We start from the raw sequence: 16,827 nt of genomic DNA, 5'->3' as shown, positions 1-16,827 counted from the left end.
CCCCAATCCCACCCAAAACCTGCACTTGCCCCTAGTTGCCACCAAGTACCACAGTGTAGTGGAATTATCGGGATATTAGCAATCATCACACTATCTGAGATGTGGACATGGGCAGGTGTCCTATCCGTATGAGTGGGAAGCGAAGACTGGGCGAGGAGAGGGCCAGATGTGAAAGGGTCCTCGAAGGCCAGACGGACCCAGATCAGAACAGAGGCGCAGGGGTGCTCCCGAACCACACCTGGGGAGATTACAGCCAGCGCCTCAATTCAGGATAAAGATGCCAACTAACCAATTGCACTAACAATTTCCCCCCTCTGCATACACCTCTCAAACTCCAAACCAAATACAACCACAAACCTACAGCACAACAAACCGCACAAACTTCACTACATTGCAACAACAAAACAAAAACACACATAGACTCGCACAACAGTACACGATGACTACTGACCGCAAAACACCCCAGGCCCAGCCAACGGACCCACTAGGCTGAGGCCGTCAACAGCACATCACTGCTCTCTTGCACTTTTCCAGCTTCTTCCCACTAACCAACCCTCCCTCCCACTTTCAGAGCCGCCAGAGCCCCAGGGGACCACTCCGGTGGTGATAGTGTGCGGTACAAATGTCCTTTAACATTAACATTAACTAAAAACGGCCTTTAACAAAATCGCCAAACAATAAAAGCAGGCTATCACAGCTGCAAAAGCCCAATTATACAACACTAGAATTGAGAATGCCAACTCAAACTCTAAGGAATTTTTCGAAATCCTCAGAAAACCTGAGACACCCACCACAGCCCCTAATCCCATTAACAAAGATGAAACGTGGTGCGCATTCAGAATGCTATGCGTGAGAAAATCTCCCTACTACAGGAATAATTGAACAGAAACAGAGAAAAAAACAACCCACCTAACCCCCCACACACTCTCCAAAGTACACCCGGCACCTGCCTTCAAATTCAGGCAATTATCTGAGGCCGAAACAGCCAACATCCTAAATAGCCTTAAACCCTCCAACTGTAAGGGTGACATCTGCCCAGCAGCTACTATCAAAGGCTGCTCAAAGCACCTGGTGTCATTCATCACCAAATGTATCAATGCTTCCTTCGCCAACAACACGGTTCCAGTGAGCCTCGAGGAATCTTGAGTCCACCCACTACTTAAGAAACCGTCACTGGAAATTGCAGCACCAAATAACTACTGCCCCACAACAATAGTACATTACCTCCTGAAGATCTTAGACAGAGCAGCATACAACCAGATCCAAGCCATTCTCGAATCTAACCACATCCTACGTATGAGGTAATCAGGCTTCCGTCCCAGCCATGGCACCGAAATAGCACTGTTAGACCTAAAAATCCAACTCAATTCCTTCAGAGATGAGGGTAAACCAGCCATCCTTCTCCTGCTAGATCTATCAGCTGCGTTCAACCTTGTAGACCACCCCACTCTAAGTCACCACCTAATCACCTCAGCCAATTTCCCCCCTGATGCCACATCCTGGATAGCCTCCTTCTTGGAAGACAGAACCATGAGAGTATTCTCAGACACTGCCAGCGCCCCCTCATCCTCCCATCCCATCCCTATCCCCTGCGGCATCCCCCAAGGTTCCTGCGTCTTCCCTTCCCTTTACAACAAATTGACAAAACCTCTTTTTGACATCCTGGATGAAATCGGCATATCCTACACCAACTATGTCGATGACACCCAAATCCTCCTCCCCTTGACAGGCTGCTACGAAGAAAACGCACGCTTGCTTAACAAAATCTCTTCCATGATACAATCATGGATGGCAGCTAACTACCTATGTCTAAACGATGACAAGACTGAGATCATACTGGCAGGCCCACCTGCAATGCTGCAGAAACACAGTGCCCCCCATACACTGCCTTCACCATAGACGGACACCAGATCCCAGTATCAGCCGCAGTAAAACACTGGGGGTCTACATAGACTATACGCTTACCCTCACCAAACAAGTTAATGTGATCGCCTCCTCAACAGCTTACACAGCCAAGCTTATCATCGCTGCAAGACAATTCTCAACCCCACAGTGCTGCTTAACCATAGCCAGAGCAACGACAGGAGCAAAACTGGACTATTGTAATGCTCTCTTTGCAGGAACTTAAAAAAAGAACATTAATAAACTGCAGATAATCCAAAACAATGCCCTTCGAGTGGCCCTAAACATCCAGCCACCAGAGCAAAAGTGCTTTGGCTCCCCATTAAAGAAAGGACCATTTTCAAATTGTTATTGCTGGCTCACAAATGTTTGAGCAAATCAGCACTTCAATACCTAGCCCAGACAATAGTTCCAAATCCAATAGACCAGTAAGGTCCACCTAAGCCCGCCGCCTCACCCTACCTAAAACCAAAAGAGCGAAAGGAGGAGAGGCGAGCTTCCCAACGATAGCAGTCAACCACTGGAACTCTCTCCCCACTAAACTAAGAGCTGAGAGCTCCTACTGGACATTCCACAAAGCTCTAAAAACAAGGCTTTTCACCTAACTGATTAGCACCCACTACGGCCTTCTGGCCTCTAAACACTGTTTGCTGTCCTTAATCTGCTATTCATGCTCTTCTATCCTTTAATGTGAAAATTACTAATTAGTTTGCTACGATTGTATCATGTAACTAGTCTTGCAACAGTGCCCTGGTGCCTCAGGGGTTGGGCGCTTTACAAATGCCAAAAATAAATAAATAAAACCCTACCTGAACTACTTCAAAACAACACTATACTACTAAAGACAGTGCTCTTTACATTAAGCTACATTGATACATGGATATGTGTGTCAAAGCACACAGAAGGATCAGTTCTGGAAAAGCTTGGAAATGACAAAGGGGGTTCCACAAGGTAAGAATCTCTTGGCAATGTTGCCAGGGGAGGCCGTTTCCAGGGAACCGGCCGGGTCTTTTCAGAATGGATTCATTGAGAACCAGACTGAGAAATGCCAAGGAGGACAGGGAAGGTCACTTCTTTCTCAAACACTCCACAAATCGCCTAAGGTTTCCAGTAAGGGGTCATCTTCCGTGATCTCATGACAACCCTGTCCAATTGGGGACAGTGATCTACCTTGCAGGCCAGAAGGACTTGTGCCAGTAGGTGCCCAACTCATCTCTCAGATGACATGCAGCTCTACCTCAAGATATCCTCCATCAAAGTCTTCCACAGACTTAAGGCCTGCCTCACATTGATCCAGCCCTGGATGCCCAGTGCTTACGTGAAGCTCAGGCCCTCCAAGACTGAATTCCTAATGCTAACTAACAACACCAAACACCTTGACATCAAGATCTAGCTCTCTGCTATGTAGCTGCATAGCTTCACATCTCAGCAGGCCGCCAGCTCCAGGTTCCTTGGGCTTGATATGAATAAACACCTCCCATTCAAAGAAAAGAAGATGGAAATGGCTTGGTACCAACTTTGTCTCCTGCGGAATGGCAAGCTCTTCATCCCAGAAAGTAACTTCAGATCTGCAGTAGAAGTCCAAGCCATGGTCCTCCCCGTCTCTCTCTGTCTATGTCCCAAGACTCTGGAACCTCCTCCCTAACAACACCAGACTTTACCCCTGTCTTCTACATTTCAGGAAGGAGCTCAGGAACCTAGGTCCACACACCCGCCACTCTCCAACCTTCATGCTTCCTGAGATTGGGTGATCTGCTTCTCACTGTTTCCTCTCCTAGTTGCTTGAAGATTCCTTGTTGCCTAAGTGCCCGCTCTTCCCCTCCCCTGTTGTTTGCTCCCCGCTCCCTTGTATTCTGCTACACTTGCCATGCCCCCTATGATTTGTAAAGTGTTCGTTTGCTTCTCGAAGCTAGGTCTGTGCTCCAAAAATACCCTAATAATAATGATAATAATAATAGCTCTAGGGAATAAGGACAGCAGGCCGCAGGTTATTAGGTCAGGAAAAGGCACCAAATCTGGAGTGTGACCTTTGCTATTCCGAAGCGTTCCCTCTGGAAAACACCATACACAACGCTCTGGACTCTCAGCTAGGGGTTCATGTTAATAGTTTCTAGGGGTCCCGCAATGGCTAGCACAATGGAGCCCCTATAAGCTCCCAGTGCATAATAGTATTGAGCGGATTCACCTGATGTTCTTCCTTAGACTGCACAGCTGGTGGAAGCAGAGGGACACTATATTCAAATGATCCTCTAATGGTTGCCCTCTCTCTTAAGACAAAGATGGGGGAAGTAAGGTGGAAGTGTCCTTGATTTTTCATTGTTGGCATACAGCCAACTACAAGCACAAGCTGGTGAGGTAAAATCCTGCTTACCTCCCTTTAATTATCCCACCTCCAGGCTCTGGACGAAAAAAGGCTTGGTATTTGGGTGATGTCATTTTGGAAGAATCCTTCACTGCCAAATGTTCTGCTCATCTAAACAATGCTCATTTTTGGATGACAATGGTCCAATAATTATGTTAACGGCAGAATGCCCAGAATGCAGCATCAAAGGCAGGCCCCTGAAGACAAGATCTAGTGGTAAGCTAATGACTTCCATCTCTAAATTCTATGCCCAGGTGCAGCGAGGAGCGTGCCTACATATGCAAAGAAACTGAAGGATAAAAAGGAAACCCATATAGAATTAACTGATTTTAAGACATGCCCTTGTTTATTCACTCTTGGGTCATGGTCTGGGGGTGAGTCACCACAGGCAGTAAACATGGTGTGAAGTATGGCTGTGTCTACGTTACACATAGATCCAGGTGGTAAGTGCTTAGCAGAAACCAACATAAAGCAACCTGGGACAAAACGCTGTCCATGAATGGATTCCCAACCAAGGCATGTGCTTTCAGAGTATGAATTCATCCGTCAGGATTCTGATTGGCCAATCAGAACCATAAATCACCAGCTAGATTTTTGAAGGCACCATACAACATAGTCAGTGGGTGTTTGGAATCAAAAGTAAGTCAGAGTTCTGATTAGTCAATGTTATTTCCAATTCATCATTTGGAGTCGTCTTACCCAATCCCAGGATTTTCCTTTTAAAATGTATCAAAGGTACCCAATATTTTAAGCACTGTTTTTTCTAAACGTACAATGCTAGACTATGTAATAAATTGAACAGAGATGGTAAGAGAGTGTATTACTGTGCGCTATTCTCCATTACCTATAATTAATATATGCTGGCAGCGAAGAATCTCTATACAATGAACCCACCCAATAGGTTCATATGCTATGTGAGTGCCAATAAACCCATTAAGAGATGGTATTCGCGCTCAAACATGTGTGATTGCATGAAAAAATCAACCCTGAAGTCATAAACAGATTCTCTGTGAGTACAATTGACAAATCACTTATAACACAAAAGTTATGACAAATGCTTCATTTGATCTTCAAAGTCGAAAAGGTGGTTTATTCTGTGTGATTTCATGGAACAAAAATCAGCCGACACGTGTTTCAACCCGTTTGGTCGTTCTCAAGGCCCGAACTTGATTTTTTCATGCAATCACACATGTTTGAGCGTGAATACCATCTCTTAACGGGTTTATTGGCTAGACTATGTAAAGCTGTATTTAAATTAGCGGCATATTTTCAAAAGTAAATGTTGGGATGGTAAATTAATGGTGTGGTTTAAAACGCATAGGAACGTTTCATTCATCCATCTTCCCTTTGAACCATAAACTATTGCAATTGTGTGGAATTCTGAATGGAAATGTCTAATATATTTTCTTTTTGTTACAGTGGGGAGTGAGAGGCCAACGCATACCACACAAAGCTAAGTGAGGGGAGACACCGTCCAGTTGAGAGCAAATCCAAGTAACCCGTAAATGCCCCCTTCTGAAGTTCCCAGAAGACTAGGTTTCTTTTTCATGCAAGATCAGACCTCCAGATCTATGGAAAAAGGATCAATCAGGGCAAGAACGCTGAGCTCTGACAAACTGGGCAGACTCTATTGGCAAAGGCAAAGTCATCACAAGGCGTATGCCATTCTGCAAGTCTGTCCGATGAACAGGAAACTCTTCTAAGAAGAATTCTGTCATGTCCATCAAACTCACCTCTTCCAGAAAAACATCCACCTACCACACCCTGGACCGCCTCCAAAATTAGCCCAGAGCGTTGGGAAATCACATTCCACTTCTGAATCGTTTCAATGAACTTTACCAACACACAGAAGGTGTTAAGCTAAGGATCAAGAAGGTGTATTCAGTGTTGGTGAAGGAACCCAAAGACAGGAAGAAGGATGCTGCAGGGTCGCGAGCTACCGACATCCTCTGCTGGATCTGAAAATATGAGCGAGAAAACCACTCTGGCCTTCAAACTGGATGCAGGAAGTGAGAAGAGGTATGAGACTTCACGACAAGTGTTAGGGCTAAAATGTGTAAACCCTTCCCGGAGCTGGAGGACCTTGGACTCAGACAGGCCAAGCAAGCAGAAAGAAGAAGAAGGGAGCCTCAACACAAGATTACTGGAGAATGGTAGCCAAACATTGGGGCAAATAAATGGTGTCCGCACCATGCCCAAGAGTAGGGCCCACGGATGGGAGCCTATGGGGGGAGGTTCAAAGCTAAGACAATCTGGATTCACTGTGAATAGAACAGGGCATACAACTAAAGCTCCTGTGGGGACGACGGATCCAGCATCTGGCAGCAAGAATCCCCCTGTCCAGGAGTGGAGGACGGCCAGGGTTCAACACATCTTCCTTTCTGGCAGAGATGAGCCGAGGAAAGCTAGTAAGTCAAGGTGGCCGGAAAACATGGCGCGTGCTTTCAGTTGCTCTTATTCATTGTATATTATTTTGGAGTAGTAGTGACAACAACTCTTATTGTGTGGGAAGAGTGTAAGCGGCCTCCAAACTACACTCTCGTTGTGTCTTTCCACTGTTAATAGCAGGGCAACTACACACGCATGGTGGCCTCACACTCTCTTTGTCCCAGTACTAGTGACACCACACCAACACTCCCAGTGCCTTAGCAAGTGTTGGGGACATGGCATTCACAACCTCTTCACCTCAGGGTGTTTAAATGACCTTCCACCGTCACCCACATTGTCTCATGGCAGGAGAAGTGGCATCTTCAAGGGCTCTAGAGAAAGCAAATGAAATCACAACCCTCACTCATCGTCATCTCATTGAGTCTGGTGGCAGGATATGTGCACCCCTATTTTATCAGGACAATGTAATTGATGACACCCCTAGACCACGTAGTCATACCATCGCGGTCTCTCGAGTGTGCGCAACCTCACACTTTCACCCTTGTCGCCTCTTGTAGGTTTGCTGACAGAACTACACCCTCCTTTTATCTGGGAGTATGGATGGTATCTCAGTTACATGCACCACCTTCCCTTCCCTCCCCCCAGGACAGTGCTAGTGATATCCCACCCCGGGGTCCTCACTTTCCCACGTAACACTGGTGGCATCACAACTGCACCATAATTGTCTGATGTGAGTTGCATTGCCATCACACGAACACCTTCACTGCATGTGAAAGTCATTGGCCTTACACTGACACTCTTATTGCACGAGGGGTGCACGTTTGTGACCGCTGGCATTGTGTCATCCACTGTTGGTAACACCAAAGCGACAGCCTCCTTGTACCGGCGAGTGTTAGTGGCATCATGCCTGTGCCTTACTGTCTCAGGAAGCGGTCAAGTCGAACCCACGTTGTCTCAGAGGGGATTACTGACATCACAACTACCCAACTTCACCCCCCTTGTCTCAGCTGGGTAACTTTCATAGCACAACTAAACCCAGGTTGTCTCAGACATGGCTACTGAGAACACAGCAGCACCGTGGGTGGATGAGAGACTCTGGTACTGAAAACATCGTCTCAGATCCCTCCCCTCTCTGAAAAGGTGACAACACAGGCACAATAATGGGGGCAAAGGGAAGCGAGAAGGGAACCACTGAGAGGAGTAAAAAGGCAGAAACCAAGATGAAAGGAATGCGAAGTCAGAACTTTGCGGGAACAGAGTCTAAATCTGCAGGGACTCGGTGCTCCCTGGTGCCCGCAGCCTCAGGCCACGCATATGGCGCTCTGACCCTATTAGACCAGAAGCCTAGACAGGCATCAGAATGATGAATGACAAGGCAAAATAAAAGCATATGTTGGTTCAGAGACTGGGGCCCCCTTTCACTCCAACTCGCCCTCGAAAGAAGCAAACACAGACACACGCGCGTGCGCGACAGCTCCTAGGACTGCATAGATAGGAGGGAGGAGGCCTGGAAACCCTGCAACTGCTCTGCGGTCTAGATCGGGGCGAGGGCAAGCAAAGCGTGGATGTCCTCTTCCCTCCACACTTTCTGATAACTTCCGGCTCCGTGAGAAGTTGCGCTTGTTCCATACTTCTTCAGGGTCGGACTGGGTATAAAAATGTCTCGGGTAGCAACGAAAAAGTGGCCCCAATTGCAAATGGCAGTACATTCCTTTTGTGACAGACTGTTTGAATAGTACCCAAGGGAGGAGTTTTTGGGATAAAATGTGATGCAAATTGTGCAATTTAAAGAATATTTATTCAGCAACAGTGGTCAAAACTACTAGCCACATAGTGAAGTAACTCATCAAACTGGCTCACTTGGGCCGAAAATGTGGCCCATTTTGACCCCAAAGAACTGGCCCACACTAGCATTTTGTGTTTTTGTTCAGGGCATTGCCCTATTGGCCAGTCAGAGCCTGATTGCGACACTGCAAAATCTTCTTCAACCACCCTGCTCCCTCTGTAACTAGCCAGCTAAATAGGAATGCATCCCTTCCCACCTCTAAGTGGAACCACCCTCAACCCCTCGGACTCCTGACTTTAAAGCACTGCAAGACTAGCAATCGCCATGCGGCACAAAGTGGTAGCACTACTGTTACCAATGGTGCTGCAGTTCACCCTCCTGACTTCAAATTCAGCCACAGGAAGCCATTTTGTGGAGGTGGGTCCTAGGGCTCTCAGTTGGTGCTACCTTTATATAGAATTGCTGGGATATGTGGGGCCAATCCCTAGGTATGACCGGAGAATGCGACAAAGAATTTGGAAGTCAATGTTTCCCCACTGGAAGCCAGTTCATCTTTCTCAATGCCTTGTAAAATCCATACACAGCACTGTAAATGCACCTCAATGCTGACCCCAGGGTGTTCCAGTACAGAGATCCGCAGACAGCTCTGCTTGCGTACCTCAATCCTTACAAGCAAGATATATATACCAGTGCAACTCAAACCTGACGCCATGGCACATCAGTGCAGGGATCCAATCGCAGCTCTTTCAGTGCACCTCAAACCTGATCTCCATGTTATTCTTGTAAGTGGGTCCACAAACATCGGACAGTGCAACTCAAACCCGACCCCATGACATATCAGTACAGAGTACAGGGTTCCACACACAGCTCTATCAGTGCACCTCAATCCAGACCTCGTGGGATTCAACTACAGGAATCCACACACAAGTTTATCAGTGAACTCAATATCTACCACAACTTTCTCCAGTGGGAATTCACACACGCATCTGCCAGTGCACCTCCATCCTTAAAGCAGTATTTCCAGTCCAGAGATATGCACACAGCTCTGCTCGTACACAGTCCCCACCCCAGGATGAGAAGGCGGATCCTCCGATCCTTGCAGAATTGGAGGTTGGAATTACTAGAAAGAGGGCAGTGCTTGATTTTAGGGTGCATGATGGGAGGTAGGGTTTTATCTTCTCTTGTAGGTACGTTGGGCTGGTCTTGTGCACTGCTCGGTTGGTAATGCATAGGGTTTTGAAAGTGGCCCTTTCTCTGACAGGGAGCCAGTGGAGGGTGCGGAGAGCGGGGGAGACGTGGTCGCTGTGTCCCAGGGCGAGGAGGAGTTTGGCGGCAGCGTTTTGGGCTCTATGGAGTTTGTTAAATTGGTATGCCGGTGCCCGCCCTTTGTGTGTGTGGAGGTGTTTGTGGTGCTTTACCTGCCAGTGCCCGCTCGGCATCTAAACTTATTTTCTGCACCTGCTCCTCCTCCCCCAAAACTGGTCATGCTAAAAGCAAAGGTGGGCAGTGAGGATGGGCGCCTAGCAGGCACCCACCCCACAAGTGTCACCCTGCCTGCCACACTTCTCTTAACATCTGTGGCCCCCAACTCCATGGCCAATGGTAATTCCATGCCACACATAGGCGTGTCCAGAGAGTGGCCTGGGGTGGCATATGCTACCCCTGGAATCTGATTGGCCACCCCAGGTGCCACCACATTATCCGAAACTAGAGGGTGTGGGGGGGTTGTGTGTGTGTGTGTGTATACGCGTGGGCGCGCGTTCGTACTTCATGCCAGCCCTGCATATGTCAGTGCCCCACATGGGCCGCCCCAGTCAAAATTAGTCTGGACATGCCACTGGCGCCACAGGACCAATGCAACCGATAGAACAAGAGCTGAAGCCAGGTTCTTATAGCATCTACTGAGAGCAAGCAGCGATTTTGTATGTCGAAACAAGACGCACTCTTTCTGGGTGCGGCTTTTGACAGCGTGCACCTTTGCCTCCTACCGTACTACTGTTCCCATTAAGCTGTACTGTGACCCTACGCTCCCATCATGTGCCTATATGGTCCCAGTAAGCAGGGCCTGCCTCAATAACTACCCTGCAGTCTGTAACTTCATTCTTGTTCACTTCACTTTAACTATCTTGTGACTTTATTCTTGATTGTGACATCATACTCTAACATCACTTGTCTATAATACCTTGCACAGCAGATGTAGCCCCCAACCCACTGGGTGTGGCTTTGCCGGCATGCCACCTATTGTTTATATGCTCCTCCTACCTGTCAGCCATCTGCTGTAAATGTACTTGTAATGCTGAATCTGATACCTACCTGATCTTGCCTGTTTCCTGTCTATATACCTGAGGTAGCCCCCCCTTATCATGAGACGTGGCTTTATCAGGCTGTACACCTACCTGATGTGGACTTTTGCCTGTCTGTATACCTCAGTTAGCCCCCGCCTGTATCATGAGACGTGCCTTTATCAGGCTGTACAACTACCTGATGTGGCCTTTTGCCTGTCTGTATACCTGATGTAGCCCTCTTATCAATAGGTGTGGCCTCATCAGACTGTACACCTACCTGATCTTGCCTGTTTCCTGTCTGTAAACCTGAGGTAGCCCCCCTTATCATGAGCCACGGCTTTATCAGGCAGTACACCTACCTGATGTGGCCTTTTTGACTATCTGTATACCTTCATGTAGCCCACCCCTCATACTTTGAGGCATGGCTTTGCCAGATTATGCTTTTCGAGAACCACTTGTATGTTGTAACCTGTATGCATGATCCTGCACTTTGAAGAATGTTCACTTCGCACTCACTGTAACTAGCGCCATGATGCCTGAGGGTGTGGTGCGCTGATATAAAGGTAAACATTAAATTTAAATTAAATTTTAAAAAAATCCTTGTGTAACAAGGTATCTGCACCTGGACATCAAGTAGTGTGGGCTATATTTTGAGGAAATACCGCTTCTAGTTCTTCTGCCTATTTTTATGAGGTGAGTAACTCTTGTTGTGAAATATGCAAAACTCCGATTGACTCCGGGACATCAAAATGGATGATGAGTGAGTGAGGAACAAATAGCACACCGGCAACATGGAGTGGGCGGCGCTAGGACCCGGCAAGAGTTTCTCTCACCTTGTAATGGGCATTGTTGGCGGCCGCCTCGGCTACACTATGAGAGGAGTCCAGTCTGACTGAACAAGGAATGGGGAACCGGGGAGAAGGGAAGCAGGAGGAATACAGGGGCCAGGTCTATGCAACAACAGAACAGAGACACGGGAAGTACAGGAACCAGGGAAGCAGGGCACAGGGTGCCACGCTGGGCAAAGAGCAGGGAGTGGAGCCCGGGCAGAGCAAGGCAAGGAACGCGTCCAGGGAGCCAGGGACAGGCAGGCGGGCTGAGTCAGGGGAACGACACTGCAACAGAGGAAGCCGGGCTGAGTCAGGGAAAGCAGCCCTGCCACCCAGGGCACATCAGGCTAAGTTTGACAGACACCGCCAGTTGCTGGGAGTCAGGATACCTGATCCACGCGCGCCCCCTCCCACCCCTCTCCGGGATCACTTTGGGGGGGAGCAGGGGGGAGAATCCGAACGCTGTATCATCACGCCAGAGGCTGGATGCAGCCCGGACGGAGCGGAGGAGGGAGTCCCGACTGCCTGCAGGGATGGAGCTCAGAAGGTAGGGGCGTCTTGGGAGTTGGGAGGTCTTTGGGCAACTTCAGCCGGGGGTGACAGCATGGCTGAAGGGTGCGGGGTCGTGTGCAGGGAACATGCTGATCTGGGGTTCTGGGGCATATATCCGAGAGAATGAATTGTGCGTCACTTTTGGACATGCGTACCAGTGGAAGGTACCCTGAAAACTGTTTAATGGTATCTTTGGCGCACACGCTGTCTTTTCGAACTCTCCAGAAATGTGGGACTGGCTCCCAAGATGCTCGTCCGGCAGAGGGTCTTATCACTGCAAACCAAAGACACCCCTTGCAAAATCAGCAACCGCGCTGATTATATAGCGCCCCGTAGACTCCTGGACCAAATGCGCACCCCCCCCGCCCAGAAGCCGACCCTCGCCCACATGCACACCGACCCCCCTCCACTCGCAAGTCCCCCGCGCTCTGTCCCCACCGTCCACTTCAAAATCCCGAGCACTGCGGGTTCCCACATGTGTACCTCAAGTTTTCGCATACCTCACCCCAAACCCTCAAAGCCCCCCAGTGCCTACCTGGCTCGACAACATACAATACCCCCCCCCCGTTCTCCACTTGTAAATTCCAGGTACCCTGTGGACGCATGCGTATCCACCCAGCATCACCATTGCCCCCTGTGGCCCCCGCCCCTCCCATAACGCACATGTGTACTCGAGCAGTCCCCTAATGCAGAGAGGGGTTCAACCCCAGCCCCCAACCCCATGGCGCACACATGTACCCATTATTCTAATGACCCTTCTGGATACGTTGCCTCCCCCCCCCCCCCCCGAGCGCGTTCGTGCATATGCACCATGCCCACGAATGCTACACGCACGAGTGTCTGCGTGTACCCACAGTGTGCTGTCACTATGACTGACGTAGAGTACCCACATCAAAGATCATGCCAGTGTCCAGGTGTCCAAACATGAACCCCGCCCCATAGTCTCCCACGTGGGTGTGAGCGTTCAGCCAAGCAGACGGCACGTCTCTACTATCCCATAATTATTTCTTTGTGTTTTGAGTCTAAAAGAACCTTTAGAAAAACCAACAATAACATGCATGTACATTTCACAAGCACTTAAATACACCACAATCAGTAAATCCCTTCACTTCTAATGCGTGTGTTAAAAGTAACATAAATTAACATGCCTTCATTGTACGATCGGGGAATGACGCGGTGTTCCTCGCTCGTGTAATGCAAGGATGTTCTTTTATGTTATGTCTACTCTCGGCCCCTCTCCACGGAACGTACGACGGCCCCAGCCCCTCTGCATCTGTCATGGCTGGAAACATGCAAGGATTGGCCCTTGGCGGCCCTGTCTCTCTGTGGGCGGCCCCTGTCAAGGTTCACGACCCCTTTATGATGGGGCATGTGTGCGTGCCCGGTGGCTCTGCTCGCTATTTCGGAGCTGTGTTGAAGGCTGCAGAGCCCCTCGTGGGAAGGAAGGAATGAATCGCTCAGTGAGACACGTGGCTGCTAAAGGGGTGCTCAGTCGGACAGTGTGGAGGAAGTGTTGGTTCTAACTACACCGAGGCCCTTCCTGGAGTTCCTGGGCACCTTGGAACTGACGGGCCTCTTTCTGCTGCACTGGGTACCAATAGAATCATAGCCCTTCCAACCCTAGCGGTCACGAGACCCTCCGCCACTACCCGCCCTCATCCTCCCTGCGGCACAGAGGAGAGACTCGGTGTTATGACATGCCCGAGTGCTGTAGAAGTGGCATACATCACGCGTGGGCTCTGCCCCGCCTTTTGTTGAGACGTCATATGTATCTCCGGACAAGAATCCTTCATGTCTCAAAATAAAATTCCACATTTTTGTTGCAGACTGGTTTTTAATGCGGTTATTGGGGCTGCACAGAGGACAGCGCTTTGGCGTAAGGCGCTTAATAAATCAATAAGTACAAATTCTTCGGGATGCTCCTGATATAGCCCACCCGCCCCTATTGGTTAATCAGGGGCAGACCCCTTTTCAAATGCAAAACTGTATTGTTTGTATGCAAAAAAGGCGGGGCGAGTGAAAAACAGATAAGTAAATCCAAGTTTAAATATGGAATCGATGGAATTAGGGACATCATTTCACTAAAATGCCAGGGGCAGCGGAAGTGACACCACACGACCCTCGACCTCTGATGACATCACAGGAAGTGATGTCATTTGACCCCCACCTGAAAGTGATATCACGGGAAGCTATGGAACACAACCTTTCAACCCTTGACAAAACAGGAAGTGGCATCACATAACATTGTTGCTAAGCACACTATGAAAAGTATGGTTACAGTATCACTATAATGTGATCTACATTTCATACAAGAATGGATCACCATATGTATCGTTAAGATCAGTGTTTATAGGCCTATATTACCAAATTACTGTGAAAGCAAGCAGACGTCCAAGAACACGTGTTATATAGCACCAGAGGTCAAGTCCTAAAAAAAGTGGAGGGACTCATCAACAAACGCAATGGGATGCGACCTCACCAGAAATTAGCATATCAAGCTGAAATATGCACATTTCATTCAATTGGCTTTGCATAACCACCCAAATTGCACAGGACGAATGGCATTTGCCTTTAATAAAATCAACACACGCACACAAAACCAAGAGAGGATATTTTCTTCTTTTGAAAACATTAAAAGGTGCGCAAATTTTAAACTCCAAAAACCAATATAAATGTTTTCTCTGGGACTTGCAGTACCGAAATGTGAAATTTCACCTTTAGTTGTTTGTTATTTTTCATCAGATTATACAGTGCAGTGGTGACGTGTTCCGGCCTGCAAACCTGACGACTGCGGTTTGATCCCTGCGGTCGGCTTTAATTCATGAATTCAAAGAGGACATTCAATGTTTCTCATTTTAGCTGGGGGGGGCTCAGTCCACTCTCTGAATAAAGTGGGTGGACTCCGTCCCCCCGCGTGTACCCTAGACTTCAGCCCTGGGGCTTAACCGCTTTATATATAACAAATGTACATACACTATCACCCAACCTGTGTTGTTACTCATTTATGACCTCAGAAGGATGAGCCGCTGAGTTGAGATGTTTAAGAACAGACTAAATCAATGGCTCACCCCTTGAAGTGTGCCTGAAATAAACCGTAAATGGGTTTAGCAATTGTTGCATAGAATTCCAGAAAGACAAGTTATTTGTTATTCCTATTCTTTCTTATTTCGGGTCACTGCTGAAAGAGTTAGACTTGTGGAACCCCTGTTTTTTTTTTTAAGAGGCCTGAATAAGAAAGGCAGCCACTCCAGAAGCAAAAAGCCACTTGGCACTGGCCATAGCCCAGAAGTTTGCATTTAAACACATTTCAAAATAAACATGTCTTTATAGGGTTAGCAAGGGAGACCACCGGGATAGCAAGGGAGAGACCTCAGGGGTCACAGTTGCGACCCCTTGTGACCCCTAAATGACGTCCCTGGTCGTGGAATGAGGGGCAAATCCCTGCTAGAGTCTCAGTACAGATCTCCTAATGCCCTGCTACTCTTCCTGAAGGTAAACCAAAGAAGCCTGTAATCCTTTCTATCCCAACATAGGTCTTGTCCATGGCGCATGCACTTCCCGTTTATTTGTATAACTATCTTGAGTGCGAATAAACCACCAGTGATTCATTCTAGGAGAACCTGGCCGGTCTAAGTGGTGGTTAGACAACAGACTCCTAGTCTGCGTCTACTTCCAACCTGGGCTTCTTACTGCTATACCTTATAGCTTCTCTGCTGCTGCCAATTTTAAAAGAGTTGTCTAGGAAGGGTCTTCTTGGCTTTCTGATCAGTGAGTTTGGAGAAGAGGCTTCCTTTGTAGCATGGCCCCAGTTTGTGATACGTCCTACAGAATCACACTCTAAGCTGCACAAGCGCAATTGTTTGCAAGGGAACAGTACTCGAGCATGGCACATCTTGTGAGGAATCAGGACACCGTGCAGAGGCAGGCTTCTACCTAGGAACTCACAAAGGGGTGGAAGATGAGGGCCCAATATAGAGAGAACGGGAAAGAGAGACACGCTACAAAACACACCTGCTAAAGCCCCGCAGATAAACTTGAGTGGGCCTGATTGGAACAACGCAGAAGCCATCACTGACAATATGGGGGACTACTATGGCAGCAGAACTCATGTAAAGCCTTGCTGTGGACTCCTGGACCCCAGCAGGTGCCTTAACAAATGCTTCCCCTGCCGCTTTAGGGTCAGAAGAGGAAGTTCATATCACCCAGGACCTTTGTGGAAACCCTGGAAGGCTGCACAGGTTGCCAGCATGGCAATGGCCACTCATTGTTACTGGAAGTTATGGGCCTCATAGAAAGGTCCTGGGATGAAGCCACCCAAATCATCTGCCCGTGCATCCAGCCAGCTGGGAATTACAGTGGCTTCTGTACCGGAGAGATTCCCTGCAACATCAGGGGTACTTCTTCACAAGATGGAGGCCAGAGGCTCCCTTTACCCTTTGACGAGATGACTACCAGCAATGCCTCTTCGTCCTTGGCCCATGGAGGCATGCTGGGGGTCCATCTCTCTCTAGCCTCTTGACCGGTCCGCTCTCTTCTAATTGGAGATCACATTGTCTGCCAGTGTTGAGCGACCACACGGAGGAGCTCTACCCGAGCCATTGCCCAGAGTCTGATGGTGGGGAAGTCTGCAGTCCCAACTGGTGGTGCCCATCTGCACTTTGAAGCTAGGCAGTGGCACCGTCAGAGCAAGAGAATGGGAGTCAGCAACTTTGCTTTCGGGTG

At 48.4% G+C, this 16,827-nt stretch overlaps 1 protein-coding gene across 3 annotated transcripts in view; it reads left to right on the top strand.

The window, feature by feature from the left end:
- Positions 1 to 16,827, top strand: part of SYNPO (synaptopodin) — a 242,756-nt gene that overhangs the window by 52,185 nt on the left and 173,744 nt on the right. For 2 of the 3 annotated variants that reach the window (XM_069654038.1, XM_069654039.1), the window contains one exon: positions 5,684 to 6,672. In XM_069654038.1, the coding sequence (XP_069510139.1) occupies positions 6,183 to 6,672 (490 nt within the window). In that variant the 5' untranslated portion in view covers positions 5,684 to 6,182. Of the gene's footprint in view, positions 1 to 5,683; positions 6,673 to 11,645; positions 12,101 to 16,827 lie in introns of those variants that run through there. The other variant, XM_069654040.1, reaches the window with a different exon arrangement.

Source organism: Ambystoma mexicanum, chromosome 3q, assembly GCF_040938575.1.
Source record: "Ambystoma mexicanum isolate Mex_15411 chromosome 3q, UKY_AmexF1_1, whole genome shotgun sequence".
NCBI lineage: Eukaryota > Metazoa > Chordata > Amphibia > Caudata > Ambystomatidae > Ambystoma > Ambystoma mexicanum.
The sequence above is the reverse complement of the archived record's forward strand: the minus strand, read 5'-3'. Positions and strand labels throughout refer to the sequence as shown.